Consider the following 23,545-nt stretch of genomic DNA (forward strand, 5'->3'; position numbering starts at 1 on the left):
CAAAATTATCTAGTTATTATCGATATTACAATTTTTGTATTTTTTAGAAATGTTTAAAATCAATTTTTTCGACTAAAAACCTTACTTTTATATTTGAATGTCCGCCATTTTGTTATGAGTTCGAATTTAAAAAAAAGGATGGGTCAAACACGAGATAATTTAATATACTTTCATGCCGTTTTGGAATTTTTCAATTCGGATAAGCCCCCCAGCGCCAATCCATGGTACCGCAAATTATGTTTTTTTCGAATGATCATGTTCAAGGAGCCAAAGGGGAGAGGGGAAGTGGTTCTCATATGCAAACAAAATTGTAAATATTAGTATAAAGTGCAATGTTTAATATGCAAAAAACCCGAATCGATTTACTTTTCGCGTTATCGAGAAAAAAATATTTGAAATAAGGCAAAAAATATGGTGTTAAAAGTACTATGCCCCCTTAACTTTCTATTCAACAACGTCTGGAAGTGCTGGAAGTAGGTTCGTAGCTCTAGCGCTCTTTACCTTTCTCTGTTCTGACGTGTAGCCGTAGCATGCGACTTTTGGCCTGGTTCTTCTCATTAGTCACTCTCTGGCATTCGGCATTGAACCAGCTGTTACGCTGTCTTCTACGCGTCATAGGGTGGTAATTTTGGACATTTACAGCAAAATCAAATGGAAATCACCCTGCCTGGCATCTCTAGCAGTTGCTTGGATTTGTTCGCAGTTTGGATGTTCCTTCACTGTCTACTTATGCCTTCTCCCATACTTCTTGCTGTTCTGGGTTTCGTTGATAAAGCTTTTTGGCATATTCCGCTGCCACGCCATTCACCGTCAACCACTAACTGTTGAAACGCAGCGTCCTCTCAGTGCGAATTTGCAAAACTAAAATTTTTACCGAACACTCGGCTGTCCAAATCTCGGCAAAATTTTGCTGACTTCGGCACTTTTTTTTAAGTGTGTACTTTATTCTATTTTAAGATCGAGTTTCAAGCTCAATTTTATCTCCTATTTCCTGTTTAATTTGAAGGCAAATATGAAATTGAAATTCAAGTCCAACATCGAATTTAATCTAGAGTCCAATTTAAAGTCCACCTTTAGTTCAATTTGAAATCCAAATTATTCCAAAGATATGCCTAATTTCGCGTTAAATTGTATGCCGAGTAGAGTCTAATTCCATGTCCAATTTCAAGCAAATTTCCAAGTTCAATTCTGTGTGTGTGTGTGTGTGTGTGTGTGTGTGTGTGTGTGTGTGTGTGTGTGTGTGTGTGTGTGTGTGTGTGTGTGTGTGTGTGTGTGTGTGTGTGTGTGTGTGTGTGTGTGTGTGTGTGTGTGTGTGTGTGTGTGTGTGTGTGTGTGTGTGTGTGTGTGTGTGTGTGTGTGTGTGTGTGTGTGTGTGTGTGTGTGTGTGTGTGTGTGTGTGTGTGTGTGTGTGTGTGTGTGTGTGTGTGTGTGTGTGTGTGTGTGTGTGTGTGTGTGTGTGTGTGTGTGTGTGTGTGTGTGTGTGTGTGTGTGTGCGTGTGTGTGTGTGTGTGTGTGTGTGTGTGTGTGTGTGTGTGTGTGTGTGTGTGTGTGTGTGTGTGTGTGTGTGGGTGGGTGTGTGTAACGCTGTTTTTAGTCGCCTGTTTCTCGAAGATGACTGAACCAATGAATACACTGTTACTCTCGGTTTGAAAGGTGTCACTTCCTAGTAGATCACTATTGAATTGTTTTTCGATATGACGTTCCGTTTAAAAGTTATAAGCAAAAATGTGAAAACTTAAAAACTCGATTATCTCTGGAACCGCTTACCAAATTTCAATAATTTTAGTATCAAATGAAAGGTCTTTTTACTGCCACATTCTGTGCAAACTTTCAATAAAAAAGAATAAGTAGATCAAAAGTTATGCTTAAAAATATGTTTTGACTAGGTCTCAATTAGTTGAATATTTCTCAGAGATGGCTAAACCGATTAATTCCCTATTAGTCTCATTTGGCAAGTAACATAGCCTCATAGAATAATCGTGTCGTGTACAGCATAATAATATTTACAATTATTTATAACGATTTTTACCAGATAATTAGTCAGATTTCAATTTTTTTAGTATCAAACGAGAGGCCTTAACGCTGTGAACATTTCTGCCAAATTAGATTACAATTGGCCTTACCAGTCAAAAGTTATTTGATGAAACATTGATGAAATTATTTAAGAAAACTTTACTAATATGAACCAAATAGATCGCGATCATGCGCTCTAGCGCGGTGTGTCTTTGGAAAAGTTTATTTAAAAAATATGGCACAACTTTTTATACTATTAGGGTGACCGTAAATCCACCTATTAGGGTGATACGTCCAGAAAAGTACAGTGTCTCCACAAAAGTTCTAGAACACAATAATATAAGCAACTTTGCTGTACATAATAACTATCTATCTCTTATAGGTTGTGAAGTGTAACGATTTGTTTAAAAATGCAGCGAAAATGCATTTTTACACGTCAAACAAAAATATCAGCCAAATCGGTCCTCTAGATACTGAGATACACACACCGTCGCTGAAAACATATGGTTTCGAGGAAAGCGCGTTTAAATTATTGTACAGCACTGCACTTCCCTTCAAGTGATCCCACAGTTTCAAGGTCAATTCTCAACGAGACCATATACCGAAAAATACTTAAGGCTCAACATTTCTGAAGGTAAAAGGCTCCTGAAAATGCAAAGCAAACAAGTAATGTTATGTTTGTTCAAAAGATTTTGAAAAAAATAGCAAACTTGTCAGTCACAAGTTACAAATAAATGCATAACAGTCTCAGTAGTGAAAATATAACAATCTGCTTTTTGGAAATGCCTGGACCGATTTGACTGCAATAACTAACAAACGGAAAGTTTTGTGGCCTAGAAGAATTCTATTGAATAGAATATGGATCGGATGTACGGTTCCGAAGATATGTCCGGAACAAGGTCCGGAATATATGAAACTTGAACATAGAAGCACCTTGAATCATAATAAACCCCGTCATGCAAAACTAGACCATTGGTAGTCGTATAAAATGTTCAAGACATAATCGGCCACATCTGAACACGTCCGGGAATGTTCCGGATCAGTTCTGAATTGAGCTCAAATACACCATGTGACATCTTTAAGTACTCAAAATTGCAAAAGTTGTTCATTTGTCGTCATATAAAGTTTCCAGGATGACATTCGGCACAGTCGGACACGTTCTGGGAACGTTCCGAATACATCCAGGAAAACGGCCAGTTTCTAACTTAAACCAAACCCCAGAATGCGACCCCACTATTAACAATAACAACTAACAAATAAAAGGAAGACATTTTTTGATTGCTTTCAGATATCAATATCATACAAATTTGTCAGTATATTACATACACATGCATATGTATTTATGAAAACCACTATCGAATTCCATCTCAAAAGACAAATGAGATGGTATAACAAAGGTTCCTTTCACCAATAGGTGCATTAAATCGGGTTTTTACCGTGTAAATTGGTTGTTGTTTCACCAAACTTTTGACAAATAGCTTGTAAAATTAGTGGCTAAAGGGGACTTTACTTTCCAGTTGAATTCCAGGGATATGGTTGAATGGAACTGATTGGCGTGGTGGGCATGGTGTCCCGTAACGCTGGAATGTGTCCTAGACAAGGGCACGTGTCCCGTCATCGCTATGAAATAACGGGGGTGGGGGGGGGGGTGGTGGGGGGGTGGCAACTAAAATTTTGGATTTTTTCCGCGGCCCTTATACAACAAACGCGTTCAGAGAGAAATGAGAATATGTGTATTAGCTCTCTCTCTCTCCTCTTTCTGTTGTTATTTTTTGTTTTGTTTATGCTTGCCCCGTTTTGCTAAAAATGGCGTCGAAACAAGAAGCATTTCGGGAGCGCGTTGTACACTTCTACGAACTGCAACAGAAATCTCGGCAAAAAGTATACGGTACAACATTTAAAAAGCAAATACGTTGCGGCTTCGACTGTTTACCATATCCTAAGATGCCCAACAACTATTCGCAAGCAAGGTAGTGAAAGACCAGCCAAAATTATGCACGCATTTTTACCCAAAAACTACGACCCGAAAAATCTGTCTCTGTGCGCCCAATCGAAGATTTTATCGGGATTTTGAGTTCCTTGGTGTACAAAAATAACTAGAGAGCCACGAATTTATTTATTTATTAGCTTTTTTATTGGTGAGGAGAGCCACGAATTGCAAACAGTTGATGGGTAGAATCAAGACGTGCATTCGCAAAATTGACATGACGGACGTACTCCTGTTTGCTCCTGTTTCGACGTCAAACGAAAGCTTCGCCCAACAGCCGATTACGGACTGTCTTCAAATGTACACTAATTTTCAACAATGGATAATGTATCTTTAATTTCGGTAAATCAGATCTACTTCATGTATCTTTGTCTTTTTTTGACAGCTTGAGAAAAAAATTCCAAAATTTTAGTTGCCACCCGTTATATTGTGAAAAATCCTCGTGGTGTAACACGGACATCCGCAGCTTTTAATCTACTCGGCCGGTATTTTTGCGATAAGTAAATTATCTGCATAAAACCAGATCCGCCATCTTACGGCCTTTTGTTCTGGCAAGGCACGCATCTGGTTCTGTTTTTGTTGCTTCATTTGCTGATATCAGTGAATCCACATTGACGCTTCGATTTAGTATATTTGCGCAGTTCGGTTTATTTTTGGCAGTCTTTAGCCTGTAACCTATTGTCGAGATCAGTCTTTTGTCCCAGCAGTTTTTCGTTTTTAACACAAGTTATTCCTGGGTGAGAGAGGTTGCTGATCTAAATTTCAATTTAAATCACTAGGAAATCATCTCTAACGCAACTCGACAGCTCGATTTTATTTCGAAAATTGGACGAGATTTTAGATATTCATATTGTTTAAAGCTTTTAACCGTTATTGATTAATAAGTGCTTAATTTGGACTTCGATAACTATTTTTGTATGATTGCTCTTTGTTTCTGCCGCCAAGAAAATAGACTGTTATCTACTCGGTCTGTGCGGTAAAAACAGGCAGTCTGTTGCCGGACGTCGCTACGGCAAGCTTAGTGATTTTACCACCACTGGGTGTACATTTATTCAAAAGAGTTAGATTACTTATGATATTGGAGAAAACCATATTTATAAACGCCTGTTTGTACTGGTTGTTATTTCGAATGTAGTTAAAACAGCCTCACGGTGCTCCAAATAGCGTTATTATCAAAAAAAATTCTCCATAAAATCCGAGTATACCAGTCGATTTGTATTACTTTCCACCATCTTCAGTCAAAATTTTAGAAAAATCGTAGGCACAGTTTTGGAGAAACGGCCATTTAATGTCAAAAAGGCATAAATCTCGTAGCAAAAGACAAAATACATATTCAATTGTGCTTATTTTATCACACAATGATTTGAAATAATCATACTGCTGTCATTATCATAAAAAGAACATAGTAGGCCCTGTTCTGCACGACAACAAAAGTTAATGTAAGATTTATTTTTTTGAGATAGAGTAAGGTGGGGCAAAAGTGCGATTCAAGGATTTATCAGTGCCGATTCCGCATAATTTGACAACATTAATATGGACTTGACATGCTTTGACAGCTTAAAGTCCATCATATACATTTACTATTTACGAATCATAATTGCAAGGTTAAATGGAAATGTTCAATTAGTGCGGTTTGGATGTTTTATTTCGTAATACGCAAACGCAATATAAACATAGTTGAAGCAGCATTTCACATTACTCAAGCATCTCTTTTGAAAATGCGGTGAGAAAAATTTATAAAATATATTTCTATTTTACATAATTTAATCAAATCCCGTCCCAGCAGTTTTTCGTTTTTAACACAAGTTATTCCTGGGTGAGAGAGGTTGGTGCAACAGCGGTGCAAAGTTTGTAGTTGCTTCCGGTATGTCACCATTCATCCTGGCTAAATGAATTAATGTGAAGACAAAAAATTATTTTGGTCATTCGGATTCCGTATTTTTTTTCTATAGGCAAAATTATTTTCAAATGTAAACTCTTTGTTGGCAATAATATTTCCACCCTGCTTTAGGTAAGCGGTATTTTCTTCATTCCGGACATATTTGGACAGATTTTAGATCGTAGATTTTAACTTTTGTACCATCATCATCCATGAGCAAGCTTTAAAAGTTCATAACTTTTAAACCACTGTACCGATTTTAAAATGATTTTATGCTAAATCAAAAATATTTTAATTGTACTTTTCAGAAAAAAAGTTTCACTCAACCTGTGGGTAATTGCAATTGCAAAAACATTAAAAATATTCGTTTTCTTTCTTGTTTCGCTGATTGATCTAGTTATATTTGACATGCACTGGCATTAAGTGGAAACAATCGTCGGTAGAAGAATTATGTTGTTTACCTCATCAAAGAATGATTATATGTAATTTCGTTTCAAAAGAAAGTTCTTCAGTGGCTCGCAGAATAATATCAGTTATACATAGCAGTTTCGATTTTAGCTGTACGTTGGTTTGTATTATAATGGGTAAAAGAAAATTTGGAACAGGTTTACTCAGTTATACAAATAAGAATATCCGCAAAGACCAGGTTGGAAATATTAGTCGGATAGCAAATCCCTTATTTTGATTATTATCTATGAAAACATTGATTCGGAAGCCTTTGTGTTTGCGTAAATCCAATTATTCGTCCAATGGATTGAAACTAGTTATCAAATCTCTCGTGCAAATTCCATCACCCCACAATATCCCGGATGGTAATGAAATGGACGTCAAAGGTAAACACAATCTACCGTCGTTCGTCAGTTTGGAAGTTCATTGACTAACCAGACAACGAGCAGCTAGAGTGCACACCGCGTTGCCTAATGTAAACAGACAGGTTAAATTTTAATCGAACGCCGCCGCGAGCGAGACATCTGCGGTTAGGGTTTCAGATTCACTCGCGTATTTTGCTATATTCATACGAACGGCCAAATCACGCTACCACCGAACCGTCTCGCTGTTTGTATGACTGTGGGCATTCATATTTGTTTATACTTGGAACGAAATTGACATTTAACGTTTCGCTATAAATATTTATCAATAATTATAAAGTCAAGTCCCAAAATTAGATACGGATTAGCTAGCCCGGGTGCAGTGAAACGATCGGCATTCAAAAAACAAACGGGCGAAATGTGGGCATGGGAATTGCTTTGATCACGGTTCAGAACATCTAACGTTAGTAACTATACTGGCTTTGAAATTGTTTATACGGCGAGTTGAGAAAATACCGTTTCACAGTTTCGATTACACAGGCAATGTCAGTTAGTAACGGCTATAATACTTACTCAGGTAGTTATTTGTTATTGATGAACAACCCTGAATTCCACTAGGCACTAGCGAAGAACAATAGAAAACAACACTGGCACACTTTCGTTTGCCTATAATTCTTTCGTGTGATAAAATGCTTATCGCGTTAGTTCTGGTGTAACCATGTCACAACACTTCCAGGAAGAATTCTGTCGTAACGTAAAACCGTTAGCGTGTCAAATTTCAAACTGCAAGCAATTCTTGTGGGAAATGTTTTGATAGCAACATTGTGACAGATTCGTCACCGGTTCTCGCATGCTTACCTATCTACGCCGAGCAACTTTACAATGTTTTGCAATACCTACCACTGCATCGGAGCAGGCGCGCCGCTGCTGAAGCGTATGTACCTCTTGCAGGGTAAAGGCTTCCATTTCCACCATCATCTCGCACCATCCAAGCGTACAGCATTCGGAGTAACCGAACATGGGAACGATTATCCACGAAACCAAACCTCCAGCCAGCCTCGCATGACCAATAGTTTGTTTTGTTTACATCGTTTGCATTGCGTTTTCTAGCTTAGCGTGGAAAAAAGTGCTAGGTACCTACCTGCTTGGTAGTCGTGAGACGGTGGAATATTGCATTCCACAACGCTCTCTCAGCACTCAGCAGGGTGTTGGAGGGTTGAAACGGGGTGTTGTGTGTTCAGCATGTTCCATGCTGTCCGGTAATCCATACATATGTGCTAATGAGTACGATCATTCTAGTGAGTTCACAAACACAACTCACTGTTAGCTGTGTGCTTATTGAACAGTGGTGAATCTCCGGTCAAAAGTGCAGAACAATTTTGTTGCGTGTAATATCGAGTGGGTTATTCCTAATTTTCGAATAATTATGTTGTGAAATTTTATATTATTCACTGATATGCGGAAATTAGGCAGAAAGTCTAATGTTTAATTTGACAATATTTATTGTTATAAAAATCGTTAGATAATGGTAAAGTAGATAATAATAATAATAACAATATTAATCAACAAGAGTAGAAAGTTCAACTTTTAGCCGTAATCTTATAAGTCTTACACAACAAGGTCTTGTGAAGAATTTCTGGTCTGCTGAAGAACCTCTAGGCATTGGTTAAAGACAAAGCCTGATGAACAAAGTTTCTCCAATTTACTCGGGAGTGGGCTACCGCTATGCAATTCCTTGGACACCGAGTACTCTTCGCCATATCTCGCTCCACCTGGTCTAACCATCTTGCTCGCTGCGCCCCTGGTCGTCTTGTTCCTACTGGATTCGAAGCGAACACACGAACATGCCCTGCCCATCGTATCCGTCCAGCTTTTGCCACCTTCTGGATACTGGGTTCGCCATAGAGCTGTGCGAGTTCATGGTTCATCGTCCGCCTCCATACTCCGTTCTCCTGTACGCCGCCGAAGATCGTTCTTAGCACTCGTCGTTCGAAAACTCCGAGTACTCATAGGTCCTCCTCGAGCATTGTCCATGTTTCATGCCCGTAGAGAACGACCGGTCTAAAAAGCGTCTTGTACAGGGTGAACTTTTGACTTCGTTGACTACCTCAAACTCATCGCCGTCGATCAATATACTACTGCCCAAGCGGCGTCGTTCGGCCTCGGTTCCGCTGGCCAGCATGTACTTTGTTTTAGACGTATTTACCTTTAACCCAATCTTTTCTGTTTCGCGCTTTAGTCTGGTGTACTGTTCAGCCACCGCCACAGATGTTCTGCCGATAATATCCATGTCATCGGCAAAGCAGACGAATTGACTAGATTTGTTGAAGATTGTGCCCCGCGTGTTGATATCCGGTCGGTTCATCACACCTTGTAGCGCTATGTTGAACAGCAGGCATGCAGACCATCACCTTGACGAAGCCCTCTGTGTGATTCGAATGAATTTGACAATCCACCCGAAATCTGAACACAGCACTGTGTACCATCCATCGTAGATTGAATCAGTTTGATGTGCCTCCTGGGGAAGCTGTTCTCGTCCATAATTTTCCATAGCTCTTTCCGGTCGATGTTATCATATGCGGCTTTGAAGTCAACGAACAGATGATGCGTGGGAACTCTATATTCACGGCCCTTCTGGAGGATTTACCGCAGTGTAAATATTTGATCCGTTGTAGTCCGACCTTCGACGAAGCCGGCTTGATAAGCTCCCTCAAGTCTGTTCGTAATTGGTGATAGTCGGCGGAAAGTGATTTGGAACAGCACTTTATAGGCGGTACGCAGACGGTCTGAAATTGTACTTCAATCAATTGAAAACTCTACCAAAGCTGTTGGATATTTTCGTCAACTGATGCCGTAAGAATTGGATGATCGTTAGTACTGCAAAGCGACAGATCATGACGTTTCATCGCATTGTTAGTCTAATTACATTAGAATACAAAAGTTGATGGTCAAATACTCAAAAGGGTTGAACATGTCAACTATCTTAGCGTTATTCTCGATGCTAATCTAAATTTCAATTTAAATCGCTAGGAAATCATCTCTAACGCAACTCGGCAGCTCGATTTTATTTCGAAAATTGGACGAGATTTTAAATATTAATATTGTTTGAAGCTTTTATACTGCTCCTTAGCAAAAACTTGCAAAAACTTGGCTAGCTAAAGTAATTCAAACAAGTTTTATTCACGCGCATCTTGTCTTCTACAAGAAATTCATAAATATAGATTACCATATTGCACTCTTTGAAAGAACTTCTTTAGGCATGAAATATTAGTGTTATTAGCGCGTTATAATAACGGTCGTATTATTGATAAATAGGTGCTTGATTTGGACTTCGATAACTATTTTTGTATGATTGCTCTTTGTTTCTGTCGCCAAGCAGATAGGCTGTTATAGTGATAGTCTGTTGCCGGACGTCGCTACGGCAAGCTTAGTGATTTTACCACCACTGGGTGTACATTTATTTAAAAGAGTTAGATCACTTATGATATTGGAGGAAACTACATTTATAAACGCCTGTTTGTAACTGGTTGTTATTTCGAGTGTAGTTAAAACAGCCTTGTTCGCTAGCGCTAATAACACTAATATTTCATGCCTAAAGAAGTTCTTTCAAAGAGTGCAATATGGTAATCTATATTTATGAATTTCTTGTAGAAGACAAGATGCGCGTGAATAAAACTTGTTTGAATTACTTTAGCTAGCCAAGTCTTTGCAAGCTACTGATAGACTCTGCCCTACAGTCTGTCCTAGACTCTGTCCTACAAAGTCTGTCCTAGACTCTGTCCTACAGAGTACTGTCCTTAAACAAAGAAAACGTCAACGAAGTGTGAAATCTACAGGAATAATCGTTGCGAATTTATTGCAACGAAATAGATCGCGTAACATAGCAAATAGCAAATTGGTCGTTGTAGACTATGGAGCTAATCCTCTACTTGATAAATGGACACAGTTTGTGTAGTTTGTAGCAAAGTACTTGGGTCTTTTGGAATGCGGTCGTCGATGATTGTAATCAGGTTTCTCAAAGCGTTGTGTGATTTTGCCTAACTCCTGAGCAAGGATAATAATGCTTCATTTTTGCTGTCGTCTCATCATTTTCCCCCTCATCATCTTTGCTTAAATTTTGTTTACAAGTTCCACTTTATTTTGGCGGTTCAGGTTCTGACAAATTTGTTCTTTCTTTAGAGTATAAGTATGGTGCAGCGCTCCGTCTAATTGATAGTTACTTTTCTAATCGATCGCAATACGATCGAATTCGTAAAATGCCAAAGGTCCACGACAAACGTATCAACATGTGTTCACCAAGGCAGCAACATGGGTCCGATTATGTTCCTTATATTTGTAAATGATCTTTCCCGATTGCATTTACATGACAAAGTTAGACTCTTCGTGATGATACCTTAGTATTTTTCCGAGCCAGCACATAAGAAACGATTCATCATCAAGTCAAAAACAAAAACACTATTTCGAAACGAATAATCTGTCTTTGAATGTAGGTAAAACCAAGTTTAGGCTGATACATTCTCCAAGAAAACGCGTCTCGTTACGTGAGCCTATTGAAGTGAGAGGGCATGAGGACATTGAGAAAGTCAAGGAATAGGGTAAGGAACGAGTTAAGCAGTGTCACCTATTTTAATCAGTTGAAAATAAATGAGCCGAAAATGCACTTTTTTATTCATATTTTCAAAATCTTTTGAAAGGACCATCTTCACAAATCACTTAACCATACATTTAATTCGCACAAACACAATTTACTGGGTTTCCGACAAGAAATTTGATGAATTAAAAATTGTTGTCCAAAAACGTACATTTTTCAGCTGCTGAAGGTAATCGCCACCTCGCTACTAACGAATCCATCACATTTTTCAGCACTGATTACAAACACTCTAAAAGTCAAGCACTCAATTGTCACATACCATATTATTCACTCTCTTTTTTTCTATTACATAAGGCTTGGTCACTAGCCGAAAGTTTTATTATTTTATAACAAAACTGAAAACAAATTCTGAATTGACGGAACCTGTTCACTAGTAGCAGCAGCTGCAGCAAAACTGATAAACTATCGTGTTGCCAAGACACTGTTTCGGTTATGGAAATAAGAATTATAGGTTTGAAATTAACTGAAACCTCCAATGGTGAAAACGTGGTTCAATACTTTCAAGAGAAATGTACGTTCATAATTAATTTTTCTTTATTAAAAACAACACAAAAGACAGCTTTTTCAAAAATTTTCGAAGATTTTCTCAGTGATTTAATAAAGCAACGATGTGTTTCAATGTTATTTGCTTTGACAACACTGTTCTGAGTCGGATCGTTTGTACTGCTATGTTTACCTCTTTTGTTCTCCCACCATCCTTATGAACAGCGAGTGAGACGTCAAACTCGCAGTTTCCCATAAGAACACTAGAGAATAAAAGAGACGACGAATACCGTTTGCCGAACGGTGCGGTGAGTGTATTCCCCGATAAACAATTTAGACAGATGGCATTTCACGCATCTATGCCGATACGCAATGCCGATTACGCATCAGATGCCGATTAGTAGGTCGCGGATAGGAACGCGAACTTACTGAATAGGGGGAATAGTTCGAGGGATTTTTTATGGGGACGTAAAAAAATTCAGATTTCAGGATTGCTTAAAAAAGCACCTTGAGGGTGAAAATATGTTCGGTCTGATCAAAATTAGTTCCACCGCTCCAACTTTTAAAGCGGAAAATCAAAAGTTTAGCACAACAATAGTGTCTTCCAATGGTAACAGCTAGAAGAACTAAAGATAGCAAGAAGATTGATATGCTGATATCCCCCACTTAGTCAACCCATCGCTTGTAATAAGGTAAAACAATCAGTGACCCGCTTAGACTGCTTAAAACCGGTTCTTTACCCTATATCTTCCTTAGATTAACAAACGATCTCACCATGAGCTGGCCACATATTTGCACACTGTGAAAGAAATTTGTTGCTTGCTGTGGAGTTCTGAAAAAATTATTTCTTCGCTCCGCAAAAATGGATGACAAAGCTGTACTATCCGATGATTCACTCCAGATTTTGATATCTAAATATGAATTGGGGGAAAACTATCCAGCTGCAAACCATCGAAAATGGATGCCTGTACGTCGCACTAACGGGATCGAACTTGAAATTAATTGGGTGAATAAAACAGATAAACTGGTAGTGGCAATTTTGCATGCGAATTTTGAAATTAATTTTCTTTGTAGGTATTCGAGTATGCTTGGAATGTTATGTCGCAAAAATTTCTATGCTTTATCTTTTCACGACTAAGTAATGTATGTGCGGTTGTAGAAAACAGTCACAGAAATATTGAGTTAAATCTCTTAGATGCACAGATAAATGCCTGTAACCAGCCGCAATAAATGATGTCCATCCGAAGAGAACGTGACATTAAATTCATATTGTTGACAACTAAAATTTCACCCTTCGCTTCATCCACCACACCGCTGAAGGCCCAATTTAATCGCTTTTTAATACACCTTTCAAGTCCACTATTATTGAAACCTGCCGGAATCCCGTATTCGCGATTTAACGACCTCTGCATTGACACACGTACATATGCATGATTAATGTGATTCATCTTTCGTTATAGTAATAAATACTTGTTTAGAATTTCGTTCCCATATCAGTTCCTTTGCATCTTCGCGGGCTGTATAAATAGCGCTGCACTAATCGAAATTCCCCTATAGTTTCATTCGAGTTATTATTCCCGAGTAAGATGAACCACTTATTGGCGCTGGTGCTATTAGCACTTGTTTGTCTTGCCGCCACGTCGTGTTCAGCGACCTCGCTAGCTGGTACACCATGTGCGACTAAGTGCTCATCCGGGACGGAAATTAGTAAGTTTAAACCTTAAACTCTGTTGATTGAACAGGAAATTCCTTTATTTTCTTTTTACTCCTTTCAGTAACGTGCCCCACCAATGAAGTGTTCGCGTGCTGCACAGAATGCGAGCAGTTAACCTGCGAAAAACGTGTCAGTGACATTCAGTGCTTCCGTTGCCCGGATGAGTGTGTCTGTAAGGAAGGATATATTCGTTTAAAGGAAGGTTCACACTGTGTGAAGATCGAAGAATGTCCCTAACCGGAAGATAATACCTAAATAAAAAGCGTTGAATAAAAGAATGACTTGTGTTTTACGATCAACCGCATTGGAGCTTATGAAGCTTTGTAAAGCTTTTTTCCGAGCCTGCGCACAAACGCCCTGAGAAATGTGTAACCTGCCATCTGGGGTTTGCTAGGTTGTTTGGCGAAAAGTTGTGGAACTGGTGGTAAATTTAAGCGGCACACACCACAAGCTCATCCACAGACTGACTCAATAGCTAAAGCTTTGCTAAAGCTAAAGCAAGTAAGCCACATAGCAAACACACAATTTGCAACATTGACCGGTTTGAAATTCGGGTAGGGTGGGAAAGTTAAACGGAATTATCTAAACTTCGGTTACTATTCGTACCCAGTGAAAAAATTTAAATGCGATCGAAATTGAAAATTTAAGGTCCGCTCCAATGAGCTTGATGGTTTTTTCTGGTCCACCATTTGATTTGGCCAAATGTGTGGCCGAAAAACACTAGTGTACAGGCGTAATTGTAAGCCAAAAAATTCTAAGGATATTTTACACGACTGCATCTCAGAATTGTAGGTTGACCCGATATCTTCAGCAAAAGTGATTAACCTGTAAACATGTTTTGTTTGTAAAAGACTTGATGGTTTTGGAAATGTTGTTGCCGATAATCAACACATTGTATAGATTTTTTTTATAAATTGGGTGATAACTATGAACAAGTTTACAATTATAATAATTTCCGTCAAAACTGATAAGAATTCCAAGCTTGGCAATCGAATGGCGAATCAACTACTTTAGAGAAGGGACTTCTGCCACCGTCCCGTAACCGTGTTGACACACGTAGGTACTTCTTAAATCATCAAGTAGTAATTTCCTTTGCTGAGAAGACACCGTGAAACTGGTGCGATGACTACCTGTGCCACGGCTGTGATATGAACGATATCCATTTCCACAGGTATAGGCCATGGTAGCGTCACAGCAGCAGCTACTACTGGAAGCGGTTACCCATCGTCGCTCGCACCTTCCCGAGCCAAGGTACGACAGATAGTCATTACCATGATGAGCTTCTTTTCATGAACGATCATAATAAACCGGTTCTTACCAAGATAATTATTATCTTTTATTAGATTCATTCAGTTTAAAATTAACTTTCTATTGTTTAACGACGGTGCTTTGACGATGTGCTCTGCGAAGGGCTCTTCTAGGCTTAACACCGACTTGCTCCATTTTACCATGTGTGTTCCGAAAATATACCTATTCATTGTAAAAGCCAATATACTTTATTTGATTTTTTTTGGCCTATGTTTGATTTTTTTGCTTTTGTCTTTTGATATTTGACTTTTGACTGTTGTCTTTTGATTTTTGACTTTTGTTTTTTGACTTCTGATTTTCGACTTGACTTTCGACTTGTGGCTTTTGATTTTTGATTACCGACTTGATTTTTCACTTTGACTTTGACTTTCAACTTTCGACTTTTCACGTTAACCTTTGGATTTTTGACTTTTGATATTTTACTTTTGACTTTTGTCTAATTTGTTTCAACTTTTTCCTTTACCTATTGCTTTTTGTCATGAAACTTTTGACTTTTGACACTTGACTCTTGACTCTTGAATTTTAACTTTTGACTCTAGGCTCTTGACTCTTGACTTTTGATTTTTGACTTTTGACTTTGGACCTTTACCTTTTGACTTTTGACTTTTGACTTTTGACTTTTGACTTTTGACTTTTGACTTTTGACTTTTGACTTTTGACTTTTGACTTTTGACTTTTGACTTTAGACTTTAGACTTTACACTTGAGACTTTATACTTTAGATACTTTTTATTTTTTTATACTTTAGACTTTAGACTTTAGATTTTTGACTTTTGACTTTTGACTTTTGACTTTTGACTTTTAACTTTTGACTTTTGACACTTGACTTTTGACTTTTGACTTTTGACTTTAGACTTTAGACTTTAGACTTTAGACTTTAGACTTTAGACTTTAGACTTTAGACTTTAGACTTTACACTTGAGACTTTATACTTTAGATACTTTTTATTTTTTTATACTTTAGACTTTAGACTTTACTCTTCAGACTTTAGACTTTAGATTTTTGACTTTTGACTTTTGACTTTTAACTTTTGACTTTTGACACTTGACTTTTGACTTTTGACTTTTGACTTTTGACTTTTGACTTTTGAGTTTTGACTTTTAACTTTTGACTTTTGACTTTTGACTTTTGACTTTTGACTTTTGACTTTTGACTTTTGACTTTTGACTTTTGACTTTTGACTTTTGACTTTTGACTTTTGACTTTTGACTTTCGACTTTTGACTTTTGACTTTGACTTTGAGCCAGAGCCAGAGCCAGAGCCAGAGCCAGAGCCAGAGCCAGAGCCAGAGCCAGAGCCAGAGCCAGAGCCAGAGCCAGAGCCAGAGCCAGAGCCAGAGCCAGAGCCAGAGCCAGAGCCAGAGCCAGAGCCAGAGCCAGAGCCAGAGCCAGAGCCAGAGCCAGAGCCAGAGCCAGAGCCAGAGCCAGAGCCAGAGCCAGAGCCAGAGCCAGAGCCAGAGCCAGAGCCAGAGCCAGAGCCAGAGCCAGAGCCAGAGCCAGAGCCAGAGCCAGAGCCAGAGCCAGAGCCAGAGCCAGAGCCAGAGCCAGAGCCAGAGCCAGAGCCAGAGCCAGAGCCAGAGCCAGAGCCAGAGCCAGAGCCAGAGCCAGAGCCAGAGCCAGAGCCAGAGCCAGAGCCAGAGCCAGAGCCAGAGCCAGAGCCAGAGCCAGAGCCAGAGCCAGAGCCAGAGCCAGAGCCAGAGCCAGAGCCAGAGCCAGAGCCAGAGCCAGAGCCAGAGCCAGAGCCAGAGCCAGAGCCAGAGCCAGAGCCAGAGCCAGAGCCAGAGCCAGAGCCAGAGCCAGAGCCAGAGCCAGAGCCAGAGCCAGAGCCAGAGCCAGAGCCAGAGCCAGAGCCAGAGCCAGAGCCAGAGCCAGAGCCAGAGCCAGAGCCAGAGCCAGAGCCAGAGCCAGAGCCAGAGCCAGAGCCAGAGCCAGAGCCAGAGCCAGAGCCAGAGCCAGAGCCAGAGCCAGAGCCAGAGCCAGAGCCAGAGCCAGAGCCAGAGCCAGAGCCAGAGCCAGAGCCAGAGCCAGAGCCAGAGCCAGAGCCAGAGCCAGAGCCAGAGCCAGAGCCAGAGCCAGAGCCAGAGCCAGAGCCAGAGCCAGAGCCAGAGCCAGAGCCAGAGCCAGAGCCAGAGCCAGAGCCAGAGCCAGAGCCAGAGCCAGAGCCAGAGCCAGAGCCAGAGCCAGAGCCAGAGCCAGAGCCAGAGCCAGAGCCAGAGCCAGAGCCAGAGCCAGAGCCAGAGCCAGAGCCAGAGCCAGAGCCAGAGCCAGAGCCAGAGCCAGAGCCAGAGCCAGAGCCAGAGCCAGAGCCAGAGCCAGAGCCAGAGCCAGAGCCAGAGCCAGAGCCAGAGCCAGAGCCAGAGCCAGAGCCAGAGCCAGAGCCAGAGCCAGAGCCAGAGCCAGAGCCAGAGCCAGAGCCAGAGCCAGAGCCAGAGCCAGAGCCAGAGCCCGAACCAGAGATCTTTCATTAAATATTTTCTAAGATCCGTAGTTCATTTTTCTACAACGATATTCAATTCGTTAAAAAATATAAATTATACTCAATAATTCTCGTCACCCAGTACCGGACACTAAGCTGTCCTTCAATACCGGACAGCAAAATGTTTTGCTTGGTTCAGTCAAATCCTTTAAGGAAATCAAGATTTTGCAAAAAAAGAGGTTGAGAAGAAAGAACATCACTTTTACCGAACCGGCTTTCTTAAATATGAAAAAAAATCAAGGTCGATGATCAATTTTTTCGAAGAAAACAGAATGGCTTCGGTGTATTGCGTAAAAAACTTTTGATTTTTCAAACATCTTTAGTCAACAAGTATGCAAGCAATAAGAGATTTTAAACATTTTGACATGTATTTTCCAGAACCTTATGCCCTGAATTGGATTATTTTCTGATTTCTTTCAAGTGTCCGGTACTGGGAGACACAATTTTTAAGTAATGATTTTTATCGATTTCTCATTTGGCTTCTAAAATGGTTCATTACCGATGCAAGTACGTGGAACCTTATTTTTATTGGAAATTACTTCTTCTACTCTTTTATATTTGTCAAAATCCTTAGGTATCCGGTACTGGGGGACTTCCCCTATATTATATCCGAATACTACAGCTGTGGCGCACTTTTCCAACACAGATATCAAATTGGTCTAGGTTTAACCGTCTTGCTTTAAAAAATTTGCGAATCGTTGGGACAAGGAACTTTTATTAATTTTAGTGGCACACTTCTCTAACACAGACATCTAATTAGTCAACGTTCATTCGCGGTGTTATGAAATATTATTGAGACAAGGAGATTTTGTCATTAGGTCTACCTTACTTTCCAAGCACAGACATCAAAATTAATCTAGGTTTAATCGTCGCAAAGAATCTTTAACCTGTTGGGACGGGGAGATTTTGTCACTGTTTTTCCAAAAGCACGTTAAAACTATGAAGGCGTCTTTTCCAACCAATCACGAAGCGTGCATTCTTAAACGAATTTACCTGTAAATTGGTTGGAGTTAGCTAAAAATTGGTTGAAACTACTCAAAATGCCCTTAAAGTGTACAAACTCAGATTTTGAGTGGTTTGGATGTTCATGAGTAAACGGAACGGTTGATGACAAGCTCATCTAAGTATCTTTTTTGCTTGCTTCCCATTTATAAAAAATGGCAAGTAATGTAATTTATAAAACCGTCGGTAGGCAAACAGAATTAAGATTTTACAGTTTTGAACTTTCTGATTGTTCTTGCATGATACCCATCCTGCGTGAAGACCATTGGAATTCCAATCCAAGCGTAGAATCCGTCAAGAGTTACCGCAAAAATCAATGTTTCAGTTAGAATTCCCTTCAGAGGGTCGTTACATTTCAACTTCGATTGCTTTCAATTAGCCCATCAATAAGCAGTAGCATGTACTTGACAGAGAGCAACCAGCTAACCGGTCATCGGTGCTGCAACACGATGGGATCTCTGTCAGATTCTATGCTGCCGCTGAAGGTATCATTGAGCACATATATTCGTATAGTCGCAGCAAAGCACCCCGCAAATGGGAAAGCTCAGCAACAAACCAAGAGTACGCCTAGAAGAGCGGCAAGGATGATGAAGCCCTATATGCCTTTGTATCAAGTTGCGTAATGGTGAACGATGTTGCAGACCTCTAAATGGATGGATGATTCTATCGAAAGGCCATGCAAGTGAGCGTAGTAACATAATTGGTGCCTAGGGGTTCACTCGTGACATTAGTTTAAGATTTTGATGTTTATTTCTTTGAAGCAAAGATTATTTCCAAACTGCGCATTACTTTTATGCAATGGGTAATAACACTTATAACCTAAATTAATAATTGAAATCTGTAGGGAAATTTTCTCTCGTAGGAATCGGCACATTGAGATACGGATCAACTCTACTACCCCAGTCGATAGTGCTCTGTTTTACTGAGACCCACAGTTCACGTGCAAACTGAACAACGTTCGTTGATTAAAAAGCGAAAACGCTCCGGGAATTGCACGGTTCTTATAGGTAGCTACAACAATCGGCAACGGTTGAATTCTCTTGAAATTTAATACCACACGTAGCAAAACCCGCGCAACACGACGAACGCTCGCAGTTAGCCGGTCGCATGGTTTTTGCGCTAAATCCGAAACCTATTCATCTCCCGAAACAAGTGGTTATGGATGGCCCAGCTCACCCTCGGTATTCCACCCGAAAGATAGTATCAGATCCTCTGATAATGAAATTAATTAAAATCACTTTACTTCCAGTCGAGAAGCGTGCGTTACCGGGCGGTGCGGTGGTCCGACACACCTTACTGACCACAGGACACCTCTGAAAGCGTCTGAAAATGTGTCAGCCGGGTTCGGGTTTGGCCACAACCTACACACGATAATGGTCCCTGCTGCAGGGAGGACACCGAACTCCGGTTAGCGTGATTTAGCATCCAGCAACGAGTGCGTCGTTCGCCGCCGCACCCGGGTTTATACATATCAGCCGTTCGTTGGACTTCATTTCGGAACTGTCCACAACACGGAACCGGCCGGCAGCATCTGTACTGCCTGCAGTATACACAGTATGGAACTCATGGGAGTTTCAAGCGGCTCTTGTGCCCTTTGGACTCAAAGAGCCTAATGGGATGGCAACAACTTAAAATGGTGATAGGTTGTTCGATTTACATTATCGGTAAATAATTTGAAATTGATTCCGCAATCGAGTAGGTTTTCGGATGCATTTAATTTGGAACGTATGAGGTCAGCAAGCGGTAAAGGACCTTCTCTTGTTTTATTATATTTATATTGACTATGCAATTAAATGAAAGGTATGTCTGCATTTCCCGCAAAGAAGAATTGTCGTTCACAAACGAACAAACTCATTTGGCTATGGCCAATGAAGTCGTGACACATTCATAAAACACGATGCAGTGGCATAATGAAAACAAACTTTTATTATGTCGATCATTAGAGTTTTATCGACAATTTATCGTATTCATGAAAAGAAACTTTTATAGCACCAAAAGTTACCGGCCGAGACTAGGAAGAAATTATATTTCTGCACTAACCAAATTAACCTTTTACGATTGTGCAATGCAGTTTCATATCGGCTGTCGGCTGACAGAGCAGTGCCATTTGCGGTTTTAAAGTAAGTGGCATTCGTAAAAAAATATTGCCTTCGGAAAATAATACGATAATGAAATTCACTCTAATAAAACTTGGAGGCTAATAGTGATTAGAGAGTGCACGCGAAAGGATTGACCGTATTTACTGTTAAAAGAAAATACGATGAAGTTTATCGCAGTCCCGGTTGAAGAATTCTGCTCAAATTGCAAACCTATGCATGTTATGTATAAATTTAATCTGATCATTTTCTAGCCGTCTGTGTGCAAATAAAAATAAAACTGGAATTTCGGCAATGTAAAAGTCGGTTTTCGATATTGTGTATTTTTAAGCAGGCTAAAATCAATATGATAGTTTCCCAAAGTTAGCATTTTCTGTTAGCGAATGTGATAACCAACGGCTATATTAGTTGCAGTTAATTCAAAATTAGTATTGTGAATTTATTGTGCCCACTCCCGATAAGAGCAACGACAAGGAGGGGAACGTGATTACCGAAAGACCACCGGAGGTGACTAGGTGTTCGGAACAAAATTTGGATTAACTGTTGAACGGTGAACAAGATGGACCAGTCAACAGAAATAGGATAACGGTTGAGGATGATGGACCAACTTTGGACGAGTTTGAAAAAGCAGCGAGAGAGCTGAAAAACGGCATACCAGCTGGAAAGTGAAAGTGAGGTGCGAATGGGTGTATTGTGCAATCCATCAGGTTATACTAAAGGTAAGGACTGAGAAGGAACTACTACGGACTGTTGGAAGGTCTCAAATGCCCTATTTACAAAAAGCACCACCGACTCGAATGCAGCAAAAATTCTCTCCCGCATCCTGTTTCTCAGACTAAGGACGTTGCAGGAAACCTTTGTTGGCGAATACTTCGCACTGGTTTCGAGAGGGACGCTCCACAACGGACCAGATGTTACCCTTGCGATTAATTCTCGATAATTTCTGGAAATTCAAAGTGGCAGACTTCCCATTTGTTTATAGGCTTCAAGGCGGCGTACGATTCAGTTAAATGAAATTAGCTGTCGTTGCATACACACGCATGCAATATGAGCCATGAAGTAAAACGGCGGATAGCAGCTGCCAACAGGGCCTTCTACGGATTACGTAGCCACCTGAGGTCCCGTAACCTGCAACTCCGTACAAGACGCTAATTACCCGGTGGTACTTCACGGCCACGAAGCGTGGTTTTTGAAAGAGCAACCGACGAGCTCTTAGCGTTATTGGGCGTAAGATGCTGCGGCCAATCCTTGGCGGCATATTAAACAAAGGAGTGTGGCTTACGTGTCTTTTTTCTTCCTTCTACCAACCGAGAGCCGGGGTGCCTCTTGCCGTATCAAGAATTCCTCCTCGGTCCTGAGCTACTCGGCGCCATTCTTTAAGTGTCTCGCCACACTCTAGACGATCTCAACCTGGTAAAGCCATCTGGCGCGATAGGCACCTATATTCTTAGTGCCGGTGAGGTTCTTGAAGAGAACGGGTTTCAATTCACAGTCGTCCGGTATCCTTGCGATGTGGTCCACCCACCATAATCCCCCAACTTTCGCAAGGTGTACGATGCGAATCTCTCCTAGTAGTGCCTGCAACTCATGATTTATACGCCTCACCACTTTCCGCCATCCATTTGAACTCCGCCAACTTTCGTTCAAATACGGCAAGTGCACGTATCCCAAGTAAAAATTTGGGTTTTATTGCACTCTTATGATGGCATTTAAGACCAAAATTAGTCAATAAAACCGCCATAAGAGTATAATAAAACTCACATTGTTGCTTGGGATGGCTTCCGTAGGAGGCAAACGTTGCTTTCTATGGAGCTTCTTCCTTCAATATATTTGGTTTTCGACGCATTGAGTTGTAACCGAATCCTTCTAGCCTCCGTCGTCCCAAGGCTTCTGGTGGCGCAGGCACATTAATCATGAAATATATTAAGTATGCAAAGCTGCGGATATCGTGAAGCGATTTAACCCGACAGAGGACGACGATTTCGAAGCAGACCCCGTACCCGTTGGATGAGTGCTGTTGACGATGTTAGAGCGCCGGTATTAGGGGCGACCGGAGAACGGTAGCCCAAGATCGACAAACGTGAAGACGGCTCCTGAATTCGGCACGGATTCGATATATAAGAGCCATGTCTGCAACCAAATCCAGGCCCCCGTTAAGGTACCATGTTTCCGTGGTCAGAATCACCCACATTAAGCAAAGATTCATATCAATTGAGTATACCAGATTAGGTACATTCAAGCCATGCAAAAGTAACGTAGTTGCATCTCTTTCAGTTACATAGCATTAGCGTTACATAGCGTACCACCGATTCACTCTCAATTAGACGCGAGGCGACGCACGCAGGTTACAACTAGTATTTTGTATTCGTTGATTATTTCGAGAAAATTGAGAGAAACATGTTATGTTTGGGGTTTTAGTCATGCCATGTTGAAACATGTCGTGTTTGACGTGGACATTGACTAGGCCTAAAACATATAACATTTATTGGACAATTTAATTTACATTGGACAATTCTCTTCGGTTGGCTCAAACTTATAGTAACACGTATATTCTCTACCTAGTCATCTATCTAACTAGGCTATCATTTTTTCTTCCTGTCGTTCAGTTGTCTTGGTTTGATCATTAGACCGTTGCATGTGTCATTACAATTTCCACTTTCTCTTTGTAAATTTATCGATTTTTTCTCTTTTCTCTCATTTCATCCAACTTTTATGCGAAACATTTCAACTGCTAATCTCGTGTCTTTGTCATTTATTTTCTTTAAAACCCGTGTTTTGGTAAAGTTGCTATCCAGTTTTATTTGTATGCTTAGTGCTATTGATCTCTAGTACTTTCCTTTAATTGGGTTCGAACGAGCGACCGCGGGTCACACTTTCTTTGTGAGCAGATCGAATGCCACGGGCTTGATTAGATGGTTCAGTGCGAAAATTTAGTTTCCGAAAAAAGGTATTTTCTGCGTACTAATAGTTTTCCACCAAATAGGGTATGAAATGAGGAAAGCAAATGAGGAGCGTCCAACATATAGCTCTAGCCATCCCAAGCCCCTACCTAGCGCCTCCTCGTGGCCATACGCGGTAACGCTCTATTGAGTAGCCAAGCTAGGATGTACAATGCTGGGTGGTTCCCGG

The 23,545-nt window shown here is 40.4% G+C and overlaps 2 protein-coding genes across 2 annotated transcripts in view; one reads left to right on the forward strand and one right to left on the reverse strand.

The window, feature by feature from the left end:
- Positions 1-7,481, reverse strand: part of LOC128744287 (phospholipid-transporting ATPase ID) — a 133,219-nt gene extending 125,738 nt beyond the window's left edge. The window contains exon 1 of the mRNA XM_053841153.1: positions 7,262-7,481. The gene's annotated coding sequence lies outside the window, so the exon portion shown is untranslated. The remainder of the gene's footprint in view (positions 1-7,261) is intronic.
- Positions 7,482-13,377: 5,896 nt separating this feature from the next.
- LOC128743828 (chymotrypsin inhibitor Ani s 6-like) lies at positions 13,378-13,814 on the forward strand. The gene is made up of 2 exons (XM_053840507.1): positions 13,378-13,529; positions 13,598-13,814. The coding sequence occupies exons 1-2, from the start codon at positions 13,409-13,411 to the stop codon at positions 13,771-13,773; spliced, it is 297 nt and encodes a 98-aa protein (XP_053696482.1). The 5' UTR covers positions 13,378-13,408; the 3' UTR covers positions 13,774-13,814.
- The last annotated feature ends 9,731 nt before the right edge of the window (positions 13,815-23,545 follow it).

Source organism: Sabethes cyaneus, chromosome 3 (assembly GCF_943734655.1).
Source record: "Sabethes cyaneus chromosome 3, idSabCyanKW18_F2, whole genome shotgun sequence".
Taxonomy (NCBI): Eukaryota; Metazoa; Arthropoda; class Insecta; order Diptera; family Culicidae; genus Sabethes; species Sabethes cyaneus.

Excerpts from the sequence above, each read along its gene's own strand:
- LOC128743828 (XM_053840507.1), top strand. The coding sequence starts at position 13,409 with ATGAACCACTTATTGGCGCTGGTGCTATTAGCACTTGTTTGTCTTGCC. Across the intron at positions 13,530-13,597 it reads CTCATCCGGGACGGAAATTA|TAACGTGCCCCACCAATGAA; the intron begins GTAAGTTTAAAC and ends TACTCCTTTCAG.